This window comes from Thamnophis sirtalis, unplaced genomic scaffold (assembly GCF_051295495.1).
Source record: "Thamnophis sirtalis isolate CommonGarterSnake01/CBP01778 unplaced genomic scaffold, rThaSir2_p1.2 scaffold_2, whole genome shotgun sequence".
NCBI lineage: Eukaryota > Metazoa > Chordata > Lepidosauria > Squamata > Natricidae > Thamnophis > Thamnophis sirtalis.
The window spans coordinates 157,701,497-157,727,034 of record NW_028261382.1 but is presented as its reverse complement, the minus strand read 5'-3'; the positions used below and the strand labels follow the sequence as shown (position 1 = coordinate 157,727,034).

The window sequence follows — 25,538 nt, the reverse complement described above, 5'->3', positions numbered from 1 at the left end:
TCCTGAGATTTATTATGATTTATATTGATATTCATTGTTTCCTGATTGCTTATGTGTACCTTATGACTATCATTAAGTGTTGTACCTTATGATTCTTGACAAATGTATCTTATCTTTTTATGTATACTGAGAGCATTTGTACCAAAGACAAATTCCTTGTGTGTCCAATCACACTTGGCCAATAAAGAACTCTATCTTATTCTATTCTATCTGCCAATGTTTCCTTCTTGTAGGAAATCTTGTAAGACTTTTTTGTTCATGCACGTATCTGGAATAAAATCTTTCAGCTGTAGTGAAGAGCAACAAAGATGATTAAGGGACTGGAGGCTAAAACATATGAGGAACGGTTGCAGGAACTGGGTATGTCTAGTTTAATGAAAAGAAGGACTGGGAGGAGACATGATAGCAGTGTTCCAAAATCCCAGGGGCTGCCACAAAGAAGAGGGAGCCAAACTATTCTCCAAAGCACCTGAGGGTAGAACAAGAAGCAATGGGTGGAAACTAATCAAGGAGAGAAGCAACTTAGAACTGAGAAGAAATTTCCTGACAGTTAAACAATTAATCAGTGGAACAACTTGCCTGCAGAAGTTGTGAATGCTCTAACACTGGAAGTTTTTAAGAAGATGTTGGATAAGCATTTGTCTGAAGTGGTGTAGGGTTTCCTGCCTAAGCAGGAGGTAGGACTAGAAGACCTCCAAAGTACCTTCCAATTCTGCTATTCTATTCTATTCTATTCTATTCTATTCTATTCTACTTATCTAGTTATAACATTATTCTTTTTTCTTCTACATCAGAAATGCAAAGAGAAGCTTTGTTCTGACCTCAGGTTACTTGTATCTTCATAGCCATATATTGTTCTGTTTGTCTTTACAGAAAGATTGTATGCTAGGATGAAGTGTTAACTACAAAAAAGAAGTTATTTTTATCCTCTGCTTAGCTTTCCTTTACCTCTCTCTATGTTTAACCTTCACTGTTATAAAGAGGACATAGACCTGAAAATAAAATGAAACAGTATTGAGGAGTTCCAAGAGATGTTCCAATCTACATTGTCCTCTATCTCCAATTTAGGGTTATTGAATCATTTCTTGCCATTTTAATATCAACCACTTGCACTGCTGGTTTAGCTGTTGATATACATTTTAGTTTCTTTGGGCACTTCTAACAGCCAGGTTCTGCTTATGGGGAAAAAATGATCCTACCATTTTCCCATAAGCAGAACTTGGCTCTTATAAGTGCTCAAAGAAACTAAAATTAATTATGGGGCTGAATTTGACTTATCATATCAAATCTAATCAAATCAGATCAAATGTATGAATTATCTCAATTTCATTTAGTTTTAGCTTTAATTTCTTGGCCAAAACTGAGCAACAACTGGCTAAGACATCTATCCTCACTTACGACTACAATTTGATTGGCTCTTGGTTCTACACAAGACTAATAAACCTGAGGAGTAGAGATGCTCTTAGAATCTTAATTATTTTAAGAATCAAAACAATGCATCTGTTGTGACCCAGCGGGATCCGGTTGAGCTGCTGATGGACTCGGATAGTGAGGAACAATATGAGTCTGCCAGGGAAAATGTGGAGGACCCTGGGCATGGTTCAGACTCAGAGCAGGACCAAAGAGGGTGGTTAGCCACCAGGAGGTGCCTGAGGCATGGAGCAGTGGGGAGGATTCAAGGCAGTTTGTTCTTGAGGCAAGATAAAGAAGGGCGGAGAAATGGAAGCAGCAACTGTGGAGGCAGACTCAGAGATGATAATTAACCCCAGATGGTTGTGGCTTGGCCTCTCCCAAGAGAGTATATAAGTGAAGAAGTTGGGAGGGGTCATTTGCAGGACACAACCGTTTGAAACAGTATTAGAATACTCTGTCTTGTATCTGTGCCTGTTGGATTTTGGGTTACTGCCAACTATTCTTGCATGTGAGTCTTGTCTGGGCTTTCAACCAAAGAAGTCGATAAATCCGTAATTAAAAAGTGGCAAATAGCCAAGCCTGTGTCTGGGTGATTTGCAGGTAGGAAAAGGGGGGGGGGGTCAGAACAGCATCATTCCCTATTCCACTTGAAATATTAAATTACATTAGTTGGGCAATAGAAATCTCACTCTTTGATATATTGTTGCCTTCAGCAAAGCTTCATTTCTATGAATCTTTGTCTACAGTTGATACAATCATAGCATTATTTATTTATTTTTGTCTTTTAATGACCCCGTAATCCCTTGCATCAGGGTGGAGTCAGAAAAACTGAATGGAGCTGAATGTTTACAAGCCAGATGCCCTTCCTGTCACCAATGCAGAGTTCACAATAGATAGTTACTCTTTGTGACCAGAGAGAAAAATATCTGCTGCTACCGAGGATCGAACTCACAGCCTCCACTCACAGTCATAACATTATATGATTAAGAAAAACGAGGTTTTTTTTTTAAACTGGGTTTATCTGGGAGGATCTGATAGTATCAAAACAAGAATATTTGTATCATCATGCCATTAAATAAATTATATGATAATGCAACTGCAACGTGATGTCTGACATACGAATCATCATCATCATGAAAACATGATCAACACATGTTGATCCTGCACTGTGCATTAGTTATAAGCAGGCAATGCCATTGTCTAATTGGAGCATGTTAACTATGAGAGAAGATTCTCTTGCTATTTTAGATTCCTTAAAAAAAAACTAGTTAAGAAGCCAGTAACTATATGCATAGTTTAGCAGCTAAGCAAGAATATCATTAGTTTTGTGTGAATAGCTCAATCTCCCCATGAGTCCATAATTTTAGTTTTAACCACAGATTCCTATATAGATCTTCAAAATAGGAAAGGACAACATACGTGTCGTATACTTACATGTATGACTGACATTAGCAAGAACAAAATCAAAAAGGATAAGATGATTGCTATAGTAGTATGAGCAACACCTCTTTTGTGTATGCATATAATCTCGACGAATGTTCAAAGTGCTAGACCTTCAGTGGTTTTCACAAAACTGCTAAATTGCCTTTTACTTTTTACTGCTGTTCTATTGCATGAATTGATGAAGAATGGTCAAGGGGAGTAAACTAGTGATGGGCTGCTGTCGCTTCAGACTGGTTTGGGCAAACCGGTCCCTATCCCCACCCACCTGCCCTGGTGCTTTGCTGTCCTATTTAGCCTTGTTCTTGATGCTGCATGCATGGGTGCAAGGCATGTGTGCAAAGTGCATGCATGGAAGGTCAGACACATGTGTGCTCTCACATTTTTTGTGCTGGGTGAACCAGTTGTTAATTATGTGCCGCCCATCTCTGAAGTAAACAATTATACATTTCCTTCTTACAACTTTCTTGCCCCATGTTAAAGGTGAAAGGAGAAGATAGGAGATCAGTATTACAATTCATTTCTACAATTTGGTCATTGTTCTGGAAGGTACAGAACTCTAGTAAAGTGTTTCTCAATGTTAGCAAGATTTAGATGTGTGGATTTCAACTCCCAGAGTTCCCCAGCCACTCATCTTAATATTTCCAAGATTCAGAAACATTGTTCTAGTCAGTGCATCAAAAAAATAATCATAAACATAATTTGTGGCAAAGTAGAATCTACCGGGGTGTGTGTGTGTGTGTTGGTGGAATCACAGAAGAGATTGTCAATTGCATTGCATGTGATGTTTGAAGGATTGAGCCAGATATCACAATACGAGCATAAAATCTTGATATGGCATAGCTGAAGATAAACTTTAGTATCAAAACTCAACTGGGATTAAAAGAATTTGGTAGATGCACTAAATTGATTAATGATAGCTCTGCATTGAAGGCATAAATCTTTTGCTGTCAGTGGTAGGTGGCCAAGCACCAGCTACACTAATTAAACTTTGCAATTGCCCTTGATTTTTTCTTCCTTGTATCAAAAAGAAGAAAACTTAATATATTTCTGTTAAAGGAGATGGAAAGATGCCCTTTGGATGTCATAGCATGGGGAACATGAAACACCAAGCAGTCACACTTCTTATTCCGCTGCTTAATGTCACACTTGAAATAGTAGGGCAGGTAGGTCACCACATCTACAGAAGGGCTTCAGTTTGCAGATAAATTCTATTGCCTTCAAAAATACTTCCTTTCCAACAAGTATGCCAGAATGGCAGCAATTTATCAAACAATATAAAAGGGGACCAAATTGATCTAAGGTATTACAAAGGAAAGAATTGGACTCTGTTAGAATTAGGATGACCTGGAACTATACAGAAAAAATGGATGGAATGTTCTGCTTCAAATCTCTCAATAGGAAAATAATGTGAAGAGCAAAAGCCTGAAAATATTTCCTGTTCAGCTTTTGTAGATAAGACTAAGCAGGAAGAAGTACTTTATCATTATCTTTGCTGGAACTGATTTTTTTTCAGGGATAAGGCATATTGCTTTTTTGTTGTATTAATGTTGCTTCCAATTTTGTTCCTACTCATAATAGAATTAGGATATACAAATCACTATAAAACTAGCCCATGTTAGTTTTATATTGTTATTTATTTCCAGTAAATTGCTTTAAAAAATGAAAAAAATTACAAAATGTATTTTATATTGACATATGTTTACCTAATATATATTGTTTTTGTACATATTTTTGTAAAAAAAAATCATATTTACCCATTATTTATGCATTTTCTATAGAAATGGGAAATCTGTTTTCCCAAATCACTTTGAAAATATTCTGGTGGCTAATGTTATGCCTTGCAGATATGACTTTTGTTTGCTCAAATGCAAGAATCCAGCTGAACACAAAACATTGAATTTATCTGTGTCTTTCCACATTTGTACATATTTATTTTGACACAAATCCCTGCAATTTGAGGATCATCTGTGGATTGAATTTAATATGGCAATTTACTCAATTTAATGTATTGTAAAGTGGGTGAAAGTGTGCACTTTCAGTCAGAAATGGTAAAACAACACTTATTTACTTAACACTTAGCATAAATCAGCAATTATAATAAAAATGAGGCCTGCTGACTTGACATAAGCTCCCTTTCAAAAAATATCCTAAATACTATAAACAATAACAGTTTAAGTGAAATGTTTTAATATATAAAATGGAGGAGCTTTCTGAATAAATGAAAGCCATATTGAAGATTCACTTTGTTGTTCTCTTCTTCACATATATAAATAGCTTTCCTCCCCTGAGTTACTGAGGGGAGAACATATAGGAAAAATGCAATTATGCAAGAAAAATGAATTGAATAAATGCAATATTAAAATGCAAAAAAGTCTATAAAAGAACTATCAGAATATTTTTTTTAATATATCTAGAATTCTCTAGAGCTGGAACAAATCAAACTTCCAAACTCAAACACTATTATAGAAATCACCCCATTCATCCAGTACAGTAAGCTTTACTCCAGGTTCATTGAAGAACATTATCAATGTCATTACTCTAAAGGACACTATCTGAATTAAGCTGTTTTTCTTATCCTTAGTACAAAAGGAAGATGTGGTTTAAGCAGCCACCTAAAACCTAGCCCATAATCTATAATATAGCGAGCGCCATCATCTCCTGAAGAACTGATTCTATATACTTTGCTTTCAGTAAACAAAGGTTGATTATTGTCTCTGCTAAGGACTATGTACCTTAGTTGACAGCACTGAATATGATATTAGCCTATACTCCAAGGTTTCCTGATAGTAGTCCATACTCCAAGGTTATTAGAGCAAGTTCTAGGCATAAACTAAACAATGTACGGCTTAGGGAGTTACAATCTGCGGGAGGGTTTGAACATTCAAGATTCTTTTCCATTTATTACAATTTTGTTTTAGTTTCATATATGCATATTTCTATATATTAATCTATCATCATCTTTTAATGATCCCATAATCCCTTGTGGGGTGGAGTCTGGGCAACTGAATGGAGCTGTTTACTGGCTGGATGCCCTTCCTAATATATTCAGCAGATATATTCTCAACGTGCCCAGAGAGAGAAATATCAGCATCTACCTAGGATTGAACTCACAGCCTCCTGATTGTGAGACAAGAGCTCCACCTCTAGGCCCTCACACCACTCATATATCAATCAATCCATCATGATTCTCATTAATTACATTATGCTTTGTTTCTGCATGCATTCATATTTTCTAATCAAAGAGACCTGTCTCTCACTCAACTATGGATACATTATGCATTTTGGTAGCATCCTTGTTGATTTCAGTTGTTTGTGGTACTTGCATGCAGAGCCCCTTTAGCTTCTCAAATCTTAGGGTTTCATCATGTTTAAATCTAGGTCAACTGGTGATATTCCATCACCCCACCTTGTCAAATCAAGTGTCCAGACAGATTTATTTATTTTGGAAGTAGAAATAGAACATCCTTTCTTTTCTGGCATTTAAAAACAATTCTGATCACATATTTTTAAAATGTGGCTTTTTCATCATTCTCCTAAGTACCTGCATGATGCATCTGTTTGCTCTTTGGGATGGTAGATATTAAAGATAGGCCACTCATCCTGTCCAAACTCTTTTCCAAACTTGTGGGCAAAGATATTGGGGTGACAATTTCTCCAAATTTGTCTGAGAATATCATTATTGAAAAAGCCTAATCATAGCTCTTCCACCATGATAATTTCCTTTAGGATTTACTGGAAGTGTGAGAAGAATAGAGGCTTATGTAAACTGATGAAGAGACAAGGACAAAGTAAAGGACAACAGATACAGTGCCATCTCCTTGCTAAATCGGGGCAAAATTCTACTCTAACCATAAAGTGTTTCCAAATTTCTCTACTCTCTCAAAACAATTTTGAATGCAAATTGCCTTTTATCCGTTTGAATGACAGCATGTAGAAATAAATGTGAGAAAATATCTCTAGCCGGCATCAGTAGGAATAGCCTTCCCAGAGTGTTAAATTACTATTGCAAACACATAGTCCATTTAAGCAAATGTTAGGCAGGTACCCAGTTGTCTTTTTCAATGCCTTGTAGATAATTTCAGTTTTCAGATTAATGAGGCTTGATACAACACAGTTCTTAGCAATTAGATTACAATCAATAAGCCAACTGCAGATGCTGGGTTTCCAAAATATAAACTAACTATATTACGGTACTTTTGCATTCTAAACCTTGATCCAAATATAATTAGTGCAATACTGTTGTTTTTAAAATCCAGCCTATGGAAGAGCTAATCATTTGCTAAATTTAAGTAATTAATCTAAGACCAAACTGAACACAATGTGGAATATCCAAGACTATAGACCAGTTCAATCTGCAAAGTGGGGACTTAACCTTCTTTCATCACCAATTTCCTGACTCAAACCCAATGGTGTCATTATTTATTCAGTGTCATTAGCTCCTTTGAATTAGAAAATAGACAATTTTCTTTTTCTTCTTATATTGCCAGTAGAAGCTTTAAATCTGAGGAAAGATGCAAGGAAATCCAGCTGTTTACTAAGCAATTCCCTCCTCCTTTGGCCGTTAGATGCCAAATTAGGAACATGGAAAGCTGCCAATGGTCCATCTAATCCTAGGTAGTTAATGGCTGGCAGCTGTTATCCAAGGTTGCTGGGAAGATGGTTTTTTTTCCCCAGCTCAGTTTGGAGATGCAGGAAATTGAATCTGGGGTATTTTGTATGAAAATCACATATTCAGCCAATAAACTATGGCTCCACTTCTGCTTTAAGAAACTAAGAAAGTGCCAAAAATATCTTACTATGTACATCTCTAGATGATTTTTCCACTTTTAATTCAGCCACAACACCAGAATTCATATTTTTAGAAACTCATTGATTTTGCTGGATTCTGCCCCAAATGTTTTATCTATACACATGCATACCAAATAGACAAATAAATATTCGATGCATGTATTAATTTAATTGTATCTTGCTTTATGAGATGAAGCTTTTCTAGGATAAGTTAAAATATAGGAGACAAAACAGTTGAATGTCTGACATTTACTGTCTATAGCTATCTATACACCATTGGTAAAACACTAAGAAAACATGAGCACATAGAAAAGATTAGCACATCTACATCCTCCTTATTTAAACCCTGAGAAATTGGTGTTTGTTTCTCAGTGTATGAGGTAAGGTTCTTTATATTATAGCTAAATTATAAGTTATATTTATAATTAAATATATATAATTCCTATATATATTGATATATAGCAGTGGTTCCCAAACTTGGCAACTTTAAGACTTGTGGACTTCAATACCCAGAATTCTCCAGCCAGCTGGAATATAGGAATATATTAAAGGAAGAAAAAGTATGGAAAACATGCATCAACCATAAAACTTATATTGTGTGTAAAATGTTTCTTTTATCACATCTTTAAAGTAGAGTAATGGATGGAAACTAATCAAAGAGAAAAGCAACGTGGAACTAAGGATAATTTTTCTGACAGTTAAAACAGTTAATATTTGGAATGACTTGCTTTCAGAAGTTGTGGTGCTTCAACAGTGAACGTTTTTTAAGAAGAGATTGGGCAACCATTTATCGGAAGTGGTATAGGGTTGGACTAGAAGACCACCAAAGTCCCTTCCAACACTATTATTCGTGCAACTATAGCAACAGGAAATGCTCCTTAGAACATCCATAAGAGTAATACTGAGAGAGGGAAGTTGGACTGCCACCTATTGCAATCCTGTTAAGCTGAATCAACAATTTCATTCATACAATAGTCTAATTGAAATTTGCTGATTTAGCCCCAAGGCACAATATATCATACTAATACTTAAGTGCCTGCGTTTCCAAAATATGCTATTCCAAGGCATATTTTTCCATGGGTGATGGCTGAACTAAATGTATGTCACTGATTTAATCATAATAATTCTTTTATGTCAGGCATAACAAGAAATGTGCACTTCTTAAATACTATGGGACATGATGACAAAGTCAAGGTATTGCTCCTTTTTTTTAAGGAAAAAAGAGGGAAAACAATTTTAAAACATTAATGGAAATATGCATAAATCTGGTTTTAGCCAACTGGTTAATTATTAAGGGGTGCTTTATAAAATTGAATTGAAATGGGAAATTAAAGAGTGTTTTCAAAATAGTGTGTGAGGCAGTAAACAACTTTTACTGACAATAGTAGCATTTTTTTCCTGCCATGGAAATAATGGGTTATTATGGCAATTGTAACATGACATGTTTATGAGATGTAAAATTTATCCCTTTTTTAATGCAAATATGCTAATTTTTACTTTTCTTACACATGGCAATTTAGTTTGATATGTTTGTCAGTGAGGAATATTTTCCTTCTTTGAAAAAACAATTGAGTGTTCCCATATTCAATCTGTTACAATCTCAAAGAATCAACAATCCAGCACATGTACCTGTCACATTCTTTGGGTCGCAACTACCATAATACATCATTTAAGTGCTGCCAATGAGGTTTCTGCACAGGAAAGAAATAGATATTGAAGGTTATGTTCAAACATATAAAGTTATACTTTTCATCTTGAAAAACAAAGAGTAAAATACTTTATTCATTCCTTTTCCTGTCCCTCTTTGTTGCTTATGGAAACTTTAGTTAACCTTTTCATTGCTATTTTAAAAGTAATTTGCATTACTAAATTATCAAAATTTAGTGCTTATCTTCTTCCAATCAATACAAAATCAAGTGGCATAATTGTAAGGCATTTTGTTTTAAAAAAAACCAACGCCCCTAAAAAAGGTTGAATTAAATAATGTCAGTTTGTAACAGCAATTAAAAACATTTCCTGCCCTTTAGAGACAAACTTTGTTAATTGAATAGAATATATTGCCTGCAGTTGTGACCCATTGCATTAAAAGCCAAGCAATAATCTTTGGCACTAAACACGTTGTTTATTGATTTTTGTTTCCAGCTCATCCAAACAATCAGTGCAGTAGATAAAGATGATGCTATGGAAAACCATAATTTTTCATTCTATTTGACGGAAGAGAGCAAAAACGGTTCCCGTTTTGAACTTGAAGATAATGAAAGTAGGTATTAAACATGGTTTTGGGATATTTGAATTCATTTCTTTTTCATTATTAGATTAGAAACAGAATGTTCATATCAAAGGAATGTTTTGCTTACTTTGAAAAATGGCCTCCAAGGGCACCACTACTCTGAGTTCTCCCTTCTGTTAACATTAGTAGCTGTCATGGCTCAGAATCACAGCCTGAGATACATCTCCTCAAAGAGGAAAAAAAAAGTCCAATTAAAGTCCTTTTGGAAAACACCTTTGGGGCAACCATCACCTGGAGATTGAGAATGTCCATAGACTCCTGATGACCATTAAAGATCTCTTCTCTATGCACTTTCTGTTGATGGTCCTTTGAAAACTTCTCTTTGCTGTGTGCCAATTGCAGGAACTGTCATTGAGTAATCTCTTTTGGCTACTGTCCCTGGCACCCTCTCTTTCCCATTTACTTGGTCATCCTGAACACTGTTATAGTCCTGCTTTTGTTCCTCAGCCATATTCCCTGCTGGGTGGCACTCAACTAAGTACCCTACTCAGCTGTTTCGAAGAGGCTGTTTCCATTTCCTCTTTGCTTGCTTCATTGCATCTAATCCGTGGGCCTAATCCATCTCCAGATTATGAGGCCTGACAACTGTCAGCCTCTCTTCCTCTTTGCCTTTGGGGGTCACTATTGCCATACATGGTGTCCTTGGCAGTGACATTGCTGCTGGCTGTGGACATCTTCGTAGCCGTCCTTATCTTGAAGACTATTTTGCCCCACAGTGGATATGGCTGTTGTGGTAGTCCATAGGAGATGTGGGATGTCTTAGTGGACATATTTTGTTAATAATGGTAACAATAGTGGATCTTCTGCTAATAAAGTAAAGCACTCCAAACGTGATTGACTTCAGCAACAGAGTGGTCAATGTCTGGAATGTTCTACCTGACTCTATGGTTTCTTCCCCCAAACCCCCATAACTTTAACCTTAAACTGTCTACCTTGGACCTCACCCCATTTGTAAGAAGTCTGTAACAGGGCATGCATAAGTGCACCAGTGTGCCTACCGTCCCTGTCTTATTGTCCCCATTTATTCGCACCCATTTCCTGTGTTCGTGTCCATGTTTATACTTAAACCTGTTATCTCATATGTGTTTGACAAACTAACTAACTAAATAAACCTCAATCTTTAAATAAGACATTTAAAAATGGTGTTCGAGATTTCAGTGATCTATTTTGAGAGACTGTTCATATCACAGTAAATTCTCACCACCTGAAATAATTATCTAGTGGCTAGAAGGTCATCAAAGGGCTATGCATTTACAAGCTGACTTGAGTTATTGGAAGAGCTTTGATTGTAAAATGTTGTGCAGTGTGATTGATAGTAAAAAACAGACAACCAGAGAAGAAATTATCCATTGAAGAATGAGAGGTGACAAGAAAAAGTACCAGATCTCCCAATAATTTTCATCTGGTTTGTTATAACCAGCATTCTATTTTTTATTCCTCAAATTTATTTCCACTATTTTCTCTAAGCTCTAGGTCATCTCTACTATAAAGTCATAAACTCTGTTCGGTTTTGTTATCCTTTGCTTTAAATTATAAGATTGTAATCCCCCGAGGAATTCCTAGCTAAGAAATATTATCTGTTCTCTCCTGTGTTGTTGGTTTTTTTAAAAAACAGAGGCTAAGTCTTTGTGACTGGGTCATATATGGCTTAAGATACTGGTTAAGCTGGGTACATGATCTCTGGCTTTCTAAACAGCATTTATTATTAGGCCTATTTTTTAGTAGGCAAGAGTGCAGATAAGTCAGTGATAGTAAGTTTAGAGCACATAGTTTTCCTACATAAAGAAGCTTACATTATCCATGAGCTGAAGTAATAACCATTAGTATAAAAAACTGTACTTGATCTGAAGCCAACTATAGGCCCCCCAAAAATCATTTTTGTGCACCTGTTCTTTCCTCTGCTAGACATAATCTGTTTATTCATCCTTTCTCCTTTAATTTTTCTGTCCCTTAACTTATTTACCTATGGTAACTCAATACTATCTGTTTATCAAATATAAAGGAAAAAGAGTTGTGGTCAACTTTCTTTTGATAGAAAAAAAAATCTACACAGGAATGTCTGAAAATGAGGTGCTTGGTAGGACCTCCAATAAATTATTGAGATATACTTGGCATCATTGAAAAGTATAATTGATTAGCCTCTTATTTTAAGAGCTATTTTATAAATCTTTAGTTCAGGTTCTTGGTTTTTTTTTTAAATGCGTAGAAATCTATTTGAAAGGTTCATAGTTGCTATCTAAATATGAGAAATTTTCAAAGTAAAGACCTTTCTATTATCTGGTAAAGCTGCCAAGTGCTGAGTGTTATTAGAAAAGCATATACAAAAGCAAAGAGGCTGGATTTAAAATGAAGTAAAGGTGTAATATTAATAAATGCTTAAGCTGCATTTGCTAAAAATGAAATGAAGGCGAAAGAAATGAAATTCATAATTATATAACTTTTTTTACTTCTTTCTACTGATGTTATCATGGGGATGACTTTTCTGTGCTGTGGTGATATGCAGCATATGGATCCTGAAAACTGAGAAAGAATAATGTAGGGGATACTAATTTTAAAAAATCTGAAGGGAAAATCTAAATTGAACAGCTGATAAAAATTACAGCAAAGGTCACTAAAGGTAGCCGGCAGAGACTTAGAAGAAGAGCTATTTCTAATTCAGCCAAAGCATACATTGCTCATATTTACTTTGCTAATTATAATAAATGTTCTGGCTAACTGAATAAATCAATAAAGCTAACTTCTGGAAAGTTCACGGTGGTATAAATAAGAAGTGACATGTTTACTTTTGGACTTGAAAATATGGTATCCTGAATTCCAAACCCATCGTATTTAAGTATAATTTCCTAAAGGACTTGTTAGATTGGAACACACATAGGCTAATGGTAACAACAGCTCTTTATTAACTCAGTAGCAACTATGTACAATCCAGCAAAGGTTGAGTCTGACAGCATCCATTTTATAGAGAAGGTGATACTGCTACCTTCGACCAATGAGATTAAACCTCTGTTCCCGCCGGAACAGATGACCTTGGTGGAAACCATTATAGCTGAAGCTAGTATCTAACACCCCTCCCCTCTTAGATGGAGTAATCCTACTGGTTATGTAGTGACGCATGTAGGCGGGCTTTTTGGTAGCTCTGCCTGACCTGCGCAGTTCAGTCGGAGGGTGTTCTTTGGACAGGTCGGACGGACCTGTTTGCTCTGCAACTCCACTTGGTGGAAGCTCCTGGAACCTTTCACAGGTCATGACTGGAGCTTCTAGAGCCAGTTCGCTCAGAGCTCCCTGTGGGCCTGCAACACAACCAGATAAGTTCCCCGGTACCCTCGGGCTTGAGCTGCCTGTGGACAGAATGTGTCCTTGCTCTGTTTGGGTAGGGCTTTGGCTAACTCGTGCAGGAGTTACCTCTGGTTGCTTTGTGGATTCCTGCCACAGTTATAGGCATCACTGGGCCTCGCGCTTATCTTGTAGAGCTCGAGGACGGTTGGAGTTGGAGAGGCAGCCACGGAATTGGTCAATGTGCCTTCTCCAATTCCAACCGTCCTCGAACTCTACAAGATAAGCGCGAGGCCCAGTGATGCCTATAACTGTGGCAGGAATCCACAAAGTTCATCCGGCATAGTTGTGGGCGTAAACTGAATCCCCTATGCTAAAATTCCAAATTTTGCTCGTGGAGTCAGGGGGCGATGCAGCAGAATAGTTTGGGTGTAGCCGGTCTAAGTGGGACCTTAGCCGGCGACCCATGAGAAGCTCGGAGGGCTTCTCCCTGTAGTGGCACTGGGTGTGATATGCTGAATTAGCAAATAGTGGTCAACCCATGTTTGCCAATCTCCCGGGCCCATCCTAGATAGGGCTTCTTTTGCAGATCTCACCATTCTCTCTGCTTGACCATTGGAGGCCGGATGGAATGGTGCGACCAGGGCATGTCTGATTCCCTGTGCTGCTAAGAAGGTTTCAAACTGCATGGCCATGAATTGGGGCCCGTTGTCAGAGACCAGGATGTTGGGCAGGCCATGTGTGGAGAAAAGTCTCCGTAGTACCTTGATGACCACTTCTGCCATAGTGGAGGTCATTAGAACTACCTCTAGCCATTTTGAGTAGGCATTCACAACTATGAGGAATGTCTGGCCATGAACTGGGCCAGCAAAATCAATGTGCACCCTAGACTGGTGTCTCAGGGGTAGGGTCAGCAAGAAGTTCTGGTGACAGGCTGTGGCTAAAAGCGTTGGCGTGCCCCAAAGTGGAGCCTGGTCAGTGGACGAGGCAGTAGGAGTAGGCAGCTAAGAAAATGGTCCATCTGGTCATCTGCGGTGATAATGACACAGGAGTAGGTCAGTCCCCAGCCAGCAAACCCAGTAGCGGTTTATGATCCATAATTAGTTCGAAATCATGGCTGTATAGGTACTCATGGAACCTTTTTACTCCAGCCACTGCAGCCAAAGCCTCACGGTCCAGCTGGCTGTAGTTTCGCTCAGCAGCGGACAAGGTCCTAGAGTAAAAGGCTATGGGAGCCTCGGTTCCGTTGGGCATGTGGTGGCTGAGGACGGCTCCGATGCCAAACGGGGAAGTGTTGCAAGTCAGCACCAATGGCAGGGTCTGGCTGTACTGCACCATGAATGTGTCTGCTGAGAGAAGTCTTTTTACCATGGCAAATGCGGCAGCCTTGGCTCTGCCCCAGGACCACTTCGCATTCTTTGCCAGGAGATGATGTAAGGGCTCAGCAACGCTGTAGAAATTAAGGAACCCGAGGAACACCTGTAGCTTGGTTTGATTGCAAGGTGTAGGGGCATCCTGAATTGCGTTAATTTTTCTCATGGTCAGGGTCAGGTGAATCCCAGAGCTGTCAATTAGGTACCCTAAGAATTCAACCCTTGGCACATTAATTTGGCATTTTACTTTTTTGAGACAGAGGCCTTTGTCTCTAATTCTAGCCAAAACAGTTCATAAACCTTTGAATAGTTGTACCTCATTTGCAGCTGATACCAATATGTCGTCAAAATAGTGTACAACACCTGGAATCCCCTGCAAAAGCCGTCCCATGACACTTTGGAACAGTCCAGGGGAGATACTAACTTCAAATTGCAGGCGGAGACATTTGAATGCACCCCTGTATGTCACAATAGTTTTGGCCTCCACCGTAGTGGCAATTGTTGGTATGCCTGATGCACGTCCAATTTAGTGAATACTTTGCCGGGACCTAAAGAATGTAGTAGGTGCTGTACAATTGGTACACGGTAAGCACTTTGCTGTAACACTATATTGATTGTGCATTTGTAGTCTGCGCAAATGTGGGCAGACCCGCCAGATTTGACAGGTGTCACTATAGGGGTGTCACAGCATGCATGATCAACCAGCTCTAGGATTTCCTGGCCTACAAGCTTGTTAATTTCCAGATCAATTTTGGGACGGAGAGCGAAAGGTACTCTCCTGGTTTTTAGCCTTATGTGGGCTATGTTGGAGTCCAAATTAAAAGAGATTGGAGTCCCCACATACTTACCCAGACCGGTGCCAAAGTTGTCCTTGAACTCCTTAAAAATTGCTTCAGCACTCTTGTCTTTCAAGGCATTGATACAGGTCACTTCTAGGCCCAGGGCTTTGAACCAGTCAAGCCCCAGGGCTCTGCAGGTCACCACTGACCACCGTCATTGGGAGCTGGCCACTGTATTTCTTGAATTGCACCCAGAAGGTGCCCTGGCCCATGATGGGGACTCAGTTCCCCTGGTAATCACAGAGGCGGATGTCAGGGGCACATAGATGCTGCTTCTTCAGGCTAGGGATACCCCGCTTGAGTGTAGACCATGGCATGATGGTCAGTGATGACCATGTGTCAATCTCCATCTCGCACTGGAGAGCCCTCGATGAGGACTGTGACCTTCAGCTTTTTTCGCTGCCTAGTGCGGACTTGGCCAATTGAGGTGTGGTAGGTGACTCTGGTGTCGCCTTCTGAGTGCCATGGTGGCTTCTGCCATGCCCTTTGGTTGGGCCTCCGCTGGTTGTTGGATCAGCTTCTTGGCTGCCAGGTCGGCGTAAGGTGCTCGCTTCTGCAAACTTTGGCGATGTGCCCCCTCCACTCGCAGCGCTGTAAAATAGCGTCACGAAAATGGCAAGCTAATTGGGCATGGTCTCCTCCGCAGCTAGTGCAAGGTGTGAAATGCTGTTCGAATTTGCGTGCCGGCTTGGTGTGGCTACTGCACATGCGGCAGCTGTCATCTTCTTCACCTTCTGAGCTCTCAGCCTCTGCAGCCTTGCGATGAACGCATGTGTTCTTTCACGCGTCTTGTGGAGTGCTTTGGTACTGCAGGGTTTCTGTTGACTTGACGGCCGATTCTGATGCCCTGGCTTTGTCCAAGGCAATTTGTAGAGTGAGGTTAGATTTGGAGAGTAACCTCCTCTGTAAATTAATGTCTCGCACACCACATATGATGCAGTCAAGAATAAGCTTGTCAAGGTCTCGGAACTCGCAGTACGCTGCGGCCTTTTGTAGCGCCACGACATACTCATTGATTGATTTGCTGCCCTTCTGGTTGCGAATATTAAATTTGTGCCAGCGGATGTGCTTAGATGGCTTGGGAGTGTAGTGAGTCCTCAGTGTCTGCTGGAGCAATCGACCAAGTGACCGATTGTAGTGGCATTGGTTCTGACAGGTCTTTGGCAGTTTCGAACACTTCCTGTCCACAGTAACCGAGGGACATGTTCTTCTTGCAGCCTTCAGAAAGGCCCATGAGGTTGTTGGCTTCGAGGAAGCAGTTGAACCTCAGCATATACGAGTCCCAGTGCTCAGTGACTGGGTCATACGGAGTCAGTGGGGCGTGCATGGCCATTTTATGTTCTGAATGTGTTTTGAATTTGCCGCTCAAAAATGGCTGCTCAAAGCTGCACTGAGCTCCGGGCTTGATTTACTTTGCTGGATTGCTACACTCTTTTTGGTTCACCTAGTTGCCTTCCAATCCCACCTTCGTTGCCATTGTTAGATCGGGTAATGGAAAGGCACACACAGGCTAACAGTAACAACAGCTATTTATTGACTCAATAGCAACTATGTACAATCCAGCAAAGGTTGAGTCTGACAGCAGCCCTTTTATAGGGAGCTGTCAGACCCTTCGACCAATGAGATTAAACCTCTGTTCCCGCCAGAACAGAGGACCTTGGTGGAAACCATTATAGCTGAAGCTAGTATCTAACAGGACTATTGATATTATATGGCTAAATATGTATTTTGTAATTATATCTAACCCTGATTTGGGCTTTAAGTTAATATACAACTCAGGAATAAGCACCTCAGTAAATCCTCTAAGTTCTGAGGTTATTGTTCCATGATTAACTGTCAATGATAGCACCCTACATGAAAGCATTTTATTACCTGTAACCTATGTACAGTACATGCCCAAATATTGCTTCACATTGGTGCAGCAATATTATGATTTATCAAGGCACTTCATGTTGTTTTGGGGTCTCCTCCATCATGCCTAGAAGCCAAATGTGGCAGATAAAATTATGGAAAAGGAACAGAACACAATTGTGTTCTTGAACAAATCAGCTTTGAAGGAATATTTTGCTCTAAGCACTGTCTTTGAAAGTCTGCACAGCTTTATTAGTGTTATGCCATTTTATACATTACCCCAGCTACTCATAAATATAATATTCAAGTCTGGTTTAAAGCATTTTCCAAAACACATTTTAAAAATGGTAATAAAACACAAAATTTTAAGCTCAGGAGTTCAGGCTAAGCAAAGATATCATTTGTTTAAAAATGCCTGTGTGAAATTGTATGTATTCCTCAAAAACAATGGGGAGACCAATAACAGTGTAAGGAATTGTGGAAAATGATGCAATTGTAGCAAAAATAAGTATTTTTTACAACTCCCTCTTTCCAGAGAAAGTGAAGAACTATTAAATACTGCAGAACTGAAAGTCAATGTTTTGTTATGCTGTACATTTTAATTTTTTACTATTGTTATATTGGTAGAATTTACAAGAATATAAATTTGCATTTTTTAAATTCAGTTTGAAATTCTGCACTGAAACTGATCTGTTGATAAATAGTTTTTTAAAATTATTATTATTTTACAGATAACACTGCCAGGATCTTTACTACAAGAAGTCGGTTCCATCATTCTGAACAATTTCTTTATCTCTTGCCCATACTAATTGTGGATAATGGAATACCTGCTCTAACTGGCACCAGCACTTTAACGGTCACTGTGTGTGATTGTAATGAAGAAGTTAGCCTTTTGTCCTGTAGATATGGAGCATTCCTGATTTCAATGGGGATTAGCGTACAAGCTTTAGTTGCTATTGTGGCTTGCCTACTTATAATATTAGGTAATTTCTTTCTTCTGTTTTATGCAAAATACATCTCTGCTACCTTTTCATTGATTAGACCAGGAGGGGGTCGAACTCAAGACCTTAAATCTGCTTAAATCTGGCCCATGGTGCCAGCCTGGAAATAGCAAAGGACCAGCCCGCAGTGCCTCTGACATCCAAAATTGGGTATAGGAGGCCACTTGTAGTCCCCATGCCCCATTTTCAGCCTGGATGGCCTTCTGCAGCACTTTGCCAGCCAAAACGGAACACCGGGGGGTGCTGCAGGAGCCCATCCAAGCTGAAAATGGGTAACAGGGGCTGCCTGTGCCCTCCCATGCCCCTTTTGGCTGGCAGGGTGCTGCAGGTGGCATCCTTCTCATCTGTGCCCCCCACACCAGCTCACAGAGGAGAAGTACAATGCTAATCCAGCCCTCAAAACAATCCAGTTTGATATCCCTGGATTAGACCATGGATTAGATTTATTTTGGTAAAACCATGGCTTGGATCCAGAACATAAGATGAATGAAACATTTGAGCTCTTCTGCCCTTGTTTTTCTTACCAGCCTCCAGTGGTACCCTCCCAAACCCCCAACCCTCCCCCCACCTGTGGAGAATAACATGGTGGCTGTAGCACTGGAATGAAGACAGAAGGAAAAAAATGTTGAAAACTGGTGGAGAAAGATAGATTTTGCCCCAAACACTCCACAATGACCTTGGTTTGATTTTCTCAGTGTGACCTCTTTGCTCATCTCTTCCCCAAGCTAACTCATAATGTTTACCACTGTCCACAGTGCATTAAAGCTCATTTCGATGGACACTGGGGGGTTGGTCAGAAGGGGAAAAAAAAGAAATGGAAAGTCAGTTTTAACCTCCTCTGTTCTACAGAAGGATATCTAGCTCCAACATAATGTATCAATTATGTTTAGACATTTTCATCAGTCACACTATTTAATCTAAACATCTGTTTGCACATTACTTAGATTATCAGTTGACACCTAAAAATATGACCTCATTCCATCACAGACATAATTTAACTAACGGCATAGCTGGCTAGGATTTGCATGTTTGTTCTTTGCAGACTTCTCAAATATTTGTTAATCTTTTTTTCCCTGTTTTGTTTGCTTGCTTGGCAGTATTTGTTTTAGCAGTTGTGGCTTTGAAACACCAAACAAAGCCAGCAGCATTTCACGAGAAAGGAGAAATATTCAGAGAGAATATTTTCAAGTATGATGATGAAGGCGGTGGAGAACAGGACACTGAAGCTTTTGATATTTCGGCACTGAGACCACAAACTGTTCTGCGACCTCACAAGCCACGAAGAAATATTACAACAGAAATCCAGAGCCTTTACAGGCAATCTCTTCAAGTTGGTCCAGAAAGTGCAATATTCCGGGAATTCATTAATCAAAAGCTAGAAGAAGCCAATTGTGATCCAGATGTTCCTCCTTATGATTCCCTCCAGATTTTTGCTTTTGAAGGAACAGGTTCATTGGCTGGGTCCCTTAGTTCATTGGAATCAAACTCAGTAGGATCATTTATGAATGACCATTATGATTACCTTGTTGAACTAAGACCTCAAGTCAAAAGTCCAGGAAGCATGAATGGTCACAGTTCAGCAGAATGGTTAAGTGTTAAGAAGTGCTAATATCAAACAAGCGGGAAAGAATTGGAAGGGTGATTAGGATAATCTGAAAAAATCAGAAGACAGAGAAATTTATGGCTGTGCCAAGTACTGTTAAACTCAGCACAAATCTTATTGTTGACACATCCTTTTCCAATACACACTATCACAACTGAAAAAAAATGTCAGCACATGGGAATAAGAGATCAGCCACACACATTCTTAAAAAGAAGATTCTGAAATAAATAACAAATTGTGCTACTCTCAGATTATCTTTTGGGTCTTAGCAGGCACAAGTATATTTTATTTTGCAAATACCATATTAAAACCAGGAGCAGAATCTATATTTTCTAAGAAAGTTTTCAGCAAAAGAAAGACATTAGAGTGCAGAATTTTAATTTTTGAACTATTTACAAAACTTTACATATATTGACTACAGTTTAATTATTATCATAGTAAACTAATATATGCACACACACTTTGTTTGAAAATATAAATGCAATTATATGGAATTATATATGAATGAATTTAGAAAAATGAAAAATAATGTCGGTGAACTAGAAACCTGGAGGAAGATCAAAATAATATGTGTTTTCCATTATCAGGTATAGGTAAATCCCCAGATCAAACTTCCTATATTTTCCTACAGTTTTCTTAAATCTCACAGCTTTTTCCCCCCAGATAAATTAACCAGTTTGCTATTACAAATAACTTAGCATTTGATTGTTGCTTATGTTTCTACATATTTTTTAGAATATAAATTATTTTATTTCCTAAAACACATTAGAATAAAAATGTGGATTGTTAATAAATTTTGTGGAATCACTGTACTAGAATTAGAGTTTGAACAGTTGCAAGATATTTGAATTTGTGATTCAAGAATCAAGTAAAAGAAGTTATTCTACTTTACATATTTGATTAAATTTTAAAACATTGATTATGGAGTATGATGGGAAAATATTAAAATATTTGTGACTGCTACTCCTGGGGAAGTGGGATGAAAATAGCAAAAAAATGTATATAGGATATTAACCAAAGTGTTATTTACATAGCTTCAAGAATTCCACCACAATCTAATTTTAAAATATTCTTTGCATTTCTGTTAAGGCAGCAATAGGTTTAGAGAAAAAAGACTAAAGCAGTCTTTAGATTGTCAAATAACAGCATACAGTGAACTGTATCAAACCACTGCAGAAAATTGAAGGAAGGAAGGAAGGAAGGAAGGAAGGAAGGAAGGAAGGAAGGAAGGAAGGAAGGAGACAGGGAGGGAAATAAAAAGAAAGAGAGAGGGAGGGGGAAGGAAATGAGGAAGGAGGGAGGGAAGGAAGGAAGGAAGGAAGGAAGGAAGAAGGAAAGAAAAAAAGAAAGAAAAAGAAAGAGAAAGAAAGAAAGAAAGAAAGAAAGAAAGAAAGAAAGAAAGAAAGAAAGAAAGAAGAAAGAGCTTTTGTTAAAGTTTAAAAAATTTATCACTTAGAGTTCATTGGCTTGCCTTAGTGTCAAGGTTAGCCACACTTATTTATGGAACAATTTAAAAGCATGCATGAGAAGCAAGTGCATTAAGAGTTCTTTGTGTATGATACAATACTATATAAAGGAGTACTCTATTATACGCAATAGACTAAAAACCAAGCACTTTATCTAAGAGTCATTTGTTTGTTGAAAACTCACTCTCAGGCAAAAAGAAAAATAAATCAGGCTTTTTTCCCTGTTTAATATTTTGAAGGGATGGTGTGGAGAATGCAGAAGAATATAAGGGAAACTGAAATAGTGGAGATTGTCTTACCATTCAAATAGAGTTATTTGGTAGTTAATGAATTATATAAATTTGAGGAAGAGGAGAGAGAGAACCAAGCAAAATAAACTCGAAGATGTCTCTTCTTTTGTCCTTCCAGGCTGACCTACATTAAAAAAAAATGTAACTGAAACAAATAACAAAATATTATTCCCCAAGTATTTTGATAAGCAGGGTTGATGAAGGATAAAACTCAATGGCTCATATCAGTACTGGACTCCATTCAGGTCCCATAAGTTGATTCTGCAACAATGTTTAAACATGGACCAAATCATATTTGAACTCTGAAACAATTGAAATCGTCTGATTCAGTTCAATGTCTCAGAGAGATTTGAAGGCAAAGATCATTTCAAGATCCTTTCAAAGCTTTGCAAAACCTTCCTAGTCAACCTTCATTCACATTTGTTAGTTTTCAAAATTCATTTAGAAATATATTGATTTTTCACTGGCAGAAATCTGAAAAAGTTTAAAATCAAGCAATTTCAAGAATAAAGCAGTATCTGCTTTAATTGCAGTAACCAGCTTGTGTTATGGTATATAAAACAAAGTCTATTCACATCTACTGTAGCTCTTCCCTTCCTAAAAAATGATTGACTTCCCAGCCAGTTATTTTATTTTTATTATAGAATATAAAATTAGCTTCAGCAATCATTTTTATTATCAGAATATTAAAAACCTTTTAAAATGCTGACATAAAATTTTATGCATAAAATTAGTTAACATGCTAATACAAGGCATTAATGCTAATCTAATTCTTTAGGAAAGGATCCCATCCATTATATCTCTCCAAAATTAAATTAACTGTTCCTATTGTATTGTTTATTTGCAAAATCTCTAGACAGAATAAAATTGGCTTCAAACTATTAATCTCTGTTATTATATCTATAACTAGCTGATAAACCAGCGTTGCCTGGGTATTTATTTATAGAGGCAAAACATCCGGACCAAACATAATTTCTAATGTTGGATTTTCCCCCTTAACAGAGGAAGCCCCCTTGTGGAGTACTGTGAAGCCATTACCATGGCAACATCACTGCGCTGTACAGTAGAATCAGTGGTAGGTTGCAGGCGGTACACCCCAGTACGGACATACTGGTGCCTGCCGGGAGCACTGGGTTCCATTCCGGTATGGTGCTCTGGAGGGCCCACCCACCTGCCTGAGCTCCTTACCTGTATTTGAGCTCTTCGGCGGTTCTGCACACGCACACGGAACGTACAGTGCCTGTGCGATACTCGGCTGAGCAGCTGGAGCATCGCAGAGGTGTCACGGAGGTAAGGACACATGCCCGTACTGTGCACATGCATGTGGGGGATGCCTGGCCCCGTTGCACCATACCAGTTGCAATGGGATCTGGAACCCTCCACTGAATAGAATCTATATTATGGCAGTAAAGTAGAAGTCATTTTAAGGCACAACAGGCTGTATCTTAACAGAACACACAACCCAGGGGGTGTTGGGGGTGTCTTACCCCCACAGTGTTTGTTTCTAGAGAGTAAGTCATTTGTGTACCAATTTGGTTGAACTTGCTCAAGGCGATCCAGAGCTATGCTGGAACACACACACACACACACACACACACACACACACACACACACACACACACACAGACACCTGTGTGTGTGTATGTTCCAGCATAGCTCTCTCTATATATATAATATAATTTAATGGATGAGTAACACAGAATGTGTCAATCCAATTTAAAGTTACCACAATTTTTTTTAAAAACCATCCAGTACATTCAAACAAATCCAACAAGAAAAGGCTTGTACATCTTAATTTATCTTGCTTTTTATTCAGTGTTTGTTTCATAGCCACAGCATCATAATAAATGGAACAACTCCAAAATCTAAAATCAGCATTGTAATAAGGAAAGTCAACCAACTTTTTTTTCCCATTCCTCCAATTAAAATGTAAGTGATATAACAATGGAAAGGCAAATGTGCAATTCTCCTGATCCCGTTGGATGTCTCAAATGGCTTCAATCATGGAATTCCTCTGGGCTGGTGGGAGAATTGGTTGAGAAGCATTATGTTGCTCTTTCCCAAGTGGTCAATTCCCATTGGTATGGAAGGGCAAGATTAAACACTTGGACATTTTGTTTGGGGTATTGCAGAATTCAGGCCTTTCCATCTTACATAAAGCCACTAAAAATGGTCACTCATCACCATGCAATAAGAAATTGTTAATGTTGTACATCTACATACCTGGCTGTACACATGATATGGTTCTAGCTCAGCACAAGAGCTGTTAGGGATTGGATGTGGAAAAACAGATGTAGATTTAATCCCAGAAAGTTGGAGCTGCTGAAAACCTGGAAGCCTTCTGATTCCAGAAATCATCTTGCTCTGAATAGGTTATATTCTGCAGATGGAGCTAGCCTGCAATCTGGGGTTTCTGTAAAGGCTCATTACCACAGAAGAAGCTGAAATTTCATGAACACTGGATGGATTGTTTTATTTTTCAGGCATACAAAAAAAAAAGTCAACTGAATGTAAGTTAAGTCTAGATAATCCTGGAAAATTGATATGGAGTGTTGTAAGCACTAGCTGGCAACCTGTGGTTTTCCAATTGTTCTGAAATCAAACCCAACAGGGCTGGTGATCGAAGATAATCCTGTCATTCAATGACATGTGGAGGTTGTCCACTGTTGTGCATTATGAGAAACCTACTTATATTAGATCTCAAAGATGATTGCTCCTATATTCTCCCAATTGAAGTCAATTTATCAGTTATGTATGTGAAAGAACAACCTCAACATTACTGGGACATAAATGTTATACAGAGGGAGAAATCTAGAGAAGGTTCCAAGGCAGGCATCTGACTTTTGCAACATATTATGCAGTGACCTAATTTTTACTTCCCAATTGATGTTCAATTTGACACCTTTATATTATTTTATAGTTAAGGTTGTGTCAGAAATATCCTTGATGACATACTCAGATATCCAAATGCATTAAAAAAACACCATACATTTTGAAGGAGAAATGTATTTAAGAATACATATTCCAAAAGCATACACAAACACAAACACACGAGTGTGCGCACACACACACACACATCTGTCTGTCTGTCTGTCTGTCTGTCTGTCTGTCTGTCTGTCTGTCTGTCTGTCTGTCTATCTATCTATCTATCTATCTATCTATCTATCTATCTATCTATCTATCTATCTATCTATCTATCTATCTATCTATCTATCTATCTATCTATCTATCTATTTAGATCTATATGTATACGTACGTACCAGAGGTGGGTTCCTACCAGTTCGTACTTATTCAGTAGAACAGGTTCGTCAAATCTACTGAACCGGTTAGAAGAGGTTCCACCAGTGGACCCGGAAAGCAGGCCACACCTACAGAAGAGGTTCCAAAATTTTTTGAAACCCACCACTGGTCCTTGGATATGATTATTTTACACTATCATGCTCATATTTATAAAACTCAGTGCCTCTATGAAAGGTAAGGATGACTACTGCGTTTGTGGTGCAATCAGAGCATTGCGTGTGTTGAAGTTGTTTTAACGCAAACCAAAGATGCCTTATAAAAAACAAGTTTACATCATATTCTCATGCATGCTAGTGCTGTGTGTGAGGTAATTTAAGGTGGTTCTGACAAGTGTCATCGGCATCTTCATATCCAGTCACATGGGTGGCAAGCCACTCCCATCTGGTCACATGGGTGGCAAGCCACTCCCACAAAGGAGGCAACACCCACAGAGTAGGTTCGAACAATTTTTGAAACCCACCACTGGTACGTACGTACGTATGAATGTATATATGCTGGTCTTGTTGTATTCAGGTCTTTTCCCGTGTAAGATTGAGATTGTCTTGGCAACGTTTTGGCTAGGTCTCACTCGCCTTCTTCAGGCTGGTGTTTTTGGCTGAAAGTGTAGT

At 38.5% G+C, this 25,538-nt stretch overlaps 1 protein-coding gene across 1 annotated transcript in view; it reads left to right on the top strand.

The window, feature by feature from the left end:
- LOC106555761 (cadherin-19) overlaps positions 1-20,544 on the top strand; it is a 79,422-nt gene extending 58,878 nt beyond the window's left edge. Inside the window, exons 11-13 of the mRNA XM_087707315.1 lie at positions 9,787-9,904; positions 18,002-18,253; positions 19,369-20,544. Coding sequence (XP_087563441.1) covers positions 9,787-9,904; positions 18,002-18,253; positions 19,369-19,880 — 882 coding nt within the window. The 3' untranslated portion in view covers positions 19,881-20,544. The remainder of the gene's footprint in view (positions 1-9,786; positions 9,905-18,001; positions 18,254-19,368) is intronic.
- Positions 20,545-25,538: the final 4,994 nt, after the last annotated feature.